The sequence below is a fragment of the Mytilus edulis genome, chromosome 9 (assembly GCF_963676685.1).
Source record: "Mytilus edulis chromosome 9, xbMytEdul2.2, whole genome shotgun sequence".
In the NCBI taxonomy this organism is placed as follows: Eukaryota; Metazoa; Mollusca; class Bivalvia; order Mytilida; family Mytilidae; genus Mytilus; species Mytilus edulis.
This window is the reverse complement of record NC_092352.1, coordinates 34,982,624-34,986,508: the sequence shown is the minus strand read 5'-3', so window position 1 is coordinate 34,986,508 and position 3,885 is coordinate 34,982,624. Positions and strand designations below refer to the sequence as shown.

At 32.4% G+C, this 3,885-nt stretch overlaps 1 protein-coding gene across 1 annotated transcript; it reads left to right on the top strand.

Moving 5' to 3' along the window:
* Positions 1–1,383: 1,383 nt before the first annotated feature.
* LOC139488235 (kappa-type opioid receptor-like) lies at positions 1,384–3,510 on the top strand. Its single transcript, XM_071273716.1, has 2 exons — positions 1,384–2,973; positions 3,036–3,510. Exon 1 carries the CDS (start codon positions 1,537–1,539, stop codon positions 2,572–2,574), a length of 1,038 nt encoding a protein of 345 aa, XP_071129817.1. The 5' UTR covers positions 1,384–1,536; the 3' UTR covers positions 2,575–2,973; positions 3,036–3,510.
* Positions 3,511–3,885: the final 375 nt, after the last annotated feature.

Below are 3,885 nucleotides of genomic sequence, written 5' to 3'. Positions count from 1 at the left end.
ATTAGAGGGAGGTTTGGATAGCCATGAAACAAGGTTTATCCCTTCATTTTGTCTTAAAATTACATTATGTTCTGTACCAAGTCAGGCATTTTTTTCACATTACTATGACGTGTCACGGTACTTTTCTATCCCAAATTCATGTATTTGGTTTTGATGTTATATTGGTTATTCTCATCGGATGTTGTCTAATGCTTAGTCCGTTGCTGTGTGTGTTACATTTTAATGTTGTGTCGTTGTTCTCCTCTAATATTTAATGCGTTTCCCTCAGTTTTAGTTTGTTACCCCGATTTTGTTTTTTGTCTATAGATTTATGAGTTTATACTACTGTTGCCTTTATATTGCAGTTGTTATCACATAGTCCGTTTCTATTCATTTTGGCGTATGTTGTTGTGGCAGTTTCTGTTGTTCCGTTTTGTTTTCTAATATAGTTGATGTGTTCCCTCTGTTTTGGTTTGTGTCCCAGATATGTTTCAGTCCAATCTATTGAACAGCGGTATACTACTATTGCTTTTACTGAATAGAGAAATGATAGACTTTATCAATGGAATCTTATTGAAAATATTTTGAATTTAAAATGTTTTAAATAGTGGTGATCTATGGACACTGTGAATAAATACATTTTGTAAGTACACATTTAAAAGATAAAATACTGAACTCTGAGAAAAATTCAAAAAGGAAAGTCCCTAATCAAATGGCAAAATCAAATGTTCAAACACTCCAAACGAACAGATAAATAACTGTCATATTCCCGACTTTGTACAGGCATTTTCTTATGTAGAAAATGGTGGATTAAACCTGGTTTTAAAGCTAGCTTAACCTCTCACTTGTTTGACAGTCGCTTTCAATTCCATTATATTGACAACGATGTGTGAACAAAACAAAAAGACATAATAGGTAAAAATGTCAAAATTAGGGTACAGCAGTATACAGTGTGTTATAATCTTAATCACTATCAAAATAAACGAATATATAACAAAGAAGAACAAAATGGCATATAGACCAAGTATATTAGCAAACATAAAAAGATCAGAATACACAAATTTACCATGGTACCATTTGTTATGACACTAGATGAAAAGATTAATAAGATCGAAGTCATATGAAAAATTGCTGATTAATGTTGCCCAATGATTGCACGAACTTCTGTTATATATATTTGTACTCTAAAGTATGCATACCAAATATTCTTTATATATAACTATAATTTCAAATAATAGTCATAATTAACGTTAAGGCTTTAACTGCATAATTATGCCGATTTGGGCGGATCGACTTGGAACCAAATCGACATGAAAGCTTTATTTTTTTCTTGTTTAACTTCCGTCTTTAAAGGATAAGATTAAAGTGAGGAGATACCCAATTGATTTTCTAAGTGCAATCTTTGAGTATATCCAAAATATGTGTACGCTCTTAATCCCTGTATCAGTACACACATGTCACGCACTTAAGAAAAAACTCATCAAAGTTAAAAAGCTTATATAATGATAAATTGCTATTCAAATCTTAGGTTTAACTTGGGAAAATCGCGAAATAAACATGGATAACATTACAGTGATGGATTTTCTAACAAAAGAGGATCATACGAATAAACTCGTCCGTGAACGACTTCTTGCACCTATTGTATACCTTATAATAGTTCTAATTATTGGAATTCCTGGTAACACGTTCGTTCTTATCATATACAGAAACTACAACAACAATGTATACAGAAAAATTATCTGGACCGTCGGAGCTCTTGACTTGGTGTTCTGCATGATTGGTACTCCGTTTAATCTCGGTAGAATGTTCAACTACTACAATTTCAAGTCATTGCGAGCTTGTCAAGTGATTGCAGGAATGCTGGACGCTGGAATCATAACGACAGCACACCTCTTGATGCTTTTGTCTGTCCATAGATTCCGACAAGTCTGTCTACCTCTGGGACGACAGCTCACTTTGACAACTGTATCATATTTCATTGCCGGATGTTTTGCAATAGGTGTTATACTCGGAATACCACAGGTTGCTGTGTTGCAACCTCTTGCAACGACAGATCTCGGCAATAACGTGACTGGCTATTCTTGTTCTGTAGGATGGAAGGATTCACCTCAGTCTTGGAAAAATTACAACACCTTTCTCACGAGTATATTTTTACTGTATGCATTTATATTGCTCGTGCTTTATATTCTTATTGGCAGAACCATCCAGATCCAAAACAAAAAACGTAAAAAGGGACTTCATGGAAAACAATTACAGTCGGCGAAATCAACAAATGATTCACATAAGATGACCAAAATTGCCTTTACAGTGAGCACTGTGTTTGCTTTTAGCTATCTTCCTTTATTTGTGAATGAATGGGCAACCAAAGGTTTAAACGAAAAGAAAATGGACTTATTTACGTTTTCGTTGCTTAAAATTGTACAAAGGGCCTATCTCATTAATCATGTGGTTAATCCCTTTATTTACGCTACATTTGACAGACGATTCCGGCATCAAGTGAAGGATTTGATTGTGTGCAGAAGAATGCACAAAGAAAAAGCATCTGATACAGATAGCAGTGCAACCAAACCATCAACTTCAGCTACAAGTGTTTGACAAACACAATCAACGGAGTTATATGCAGTTGGAATGAACTTATATTATGACTTATTTTTTTGACAGCAGGATAATATATCCATAAAGATATAAAGCTTTTACAAAACCTACTTTTAGAGAATTTTAGAAGGAAAAAAAATATATAAATGTGATTTCATTGTTTTTCCGTTTAAAATGATGACATTTACAAATGAATATGCCAAATATTATTATTCAAAACGTGAATACAATGTCGGAAACAGTACTCTCAAATGCCAGATCAAACATATTAGAAGATTGTTGACAATATATGATATTGCAAACGTAAAATCAGTCTTAATATTTTCTTTCCAATCTCAAGTTGACCGGGAACAAAAGATGTTAGCAGAATGTAGATTCCTAAAAAAAATCACAATTCAAGTAACATTTTTGTCTAATTTCATGCAAGCTTTACCTAGAAATGTTATATTTTTTCAAAGGAGTTGGAAAAAGTAAAATCACCAAAATACCGAACTCCGAGGAAATTTCAAATCGGAATGTCTCTTATCAAATGGCAAAATTAAAAGCTAGAACACTTCAAACGATTGAATAAAAAATGCCATATTCCTGACTTTGTACAGACATTTTCTTATGTAGAAAATGGTGGATTAAACCAGGTGTTTGAGCTAGCTAAACCTCTCAGTCACTGGAAATTTCTATTTATTTTATAAAAGCTTGCAATTTGTTGAAGCGTATTCCGTTAAAGAAAAAGAATAACTTTGACCAAAGTTTTAGAGAACAATATGTAATTTTAATAAACCTTAGATTGCAACGCCCGCTAAAATCTGTACCATGCGTTTGCATTTGTATGTTCCGATTTATAATAGGTTTAAAACTTCGACTTTTGATAAAATGTTGTTTCGCTTTAGCATAGCTTTGTGTGTGCTGATCATTATGAATCAAAAAAATTATTCTCAATTGCGTATTCCATTACTTAAGATAACTATTTGATCAATGTGATATCTATAGAGATAGTTTGTATATTTGCAACTGTTCTAATGTTTTAACGAAATGAAAGTACTCTGTGAAGAATTTTAAGTATAGTATTAGTAACACGACAGATGAACAGTGATTTCTGTACTGAGATATTGTAATTATTGGTAATATATCCCTTTTTTTTCATACATTTAGTATCTGTAAAATTAGCAAAATAATTTAAACCTTTTAAAATTATGTTGATTGACGATAAACTACCATTTTGATATAATGTTGAAACTGTAGTACTAAATATGCCACTGGTCGTCACTTTGACGCAATTTATATTTTGAAATTAACACCTTAACCTTGTATCGT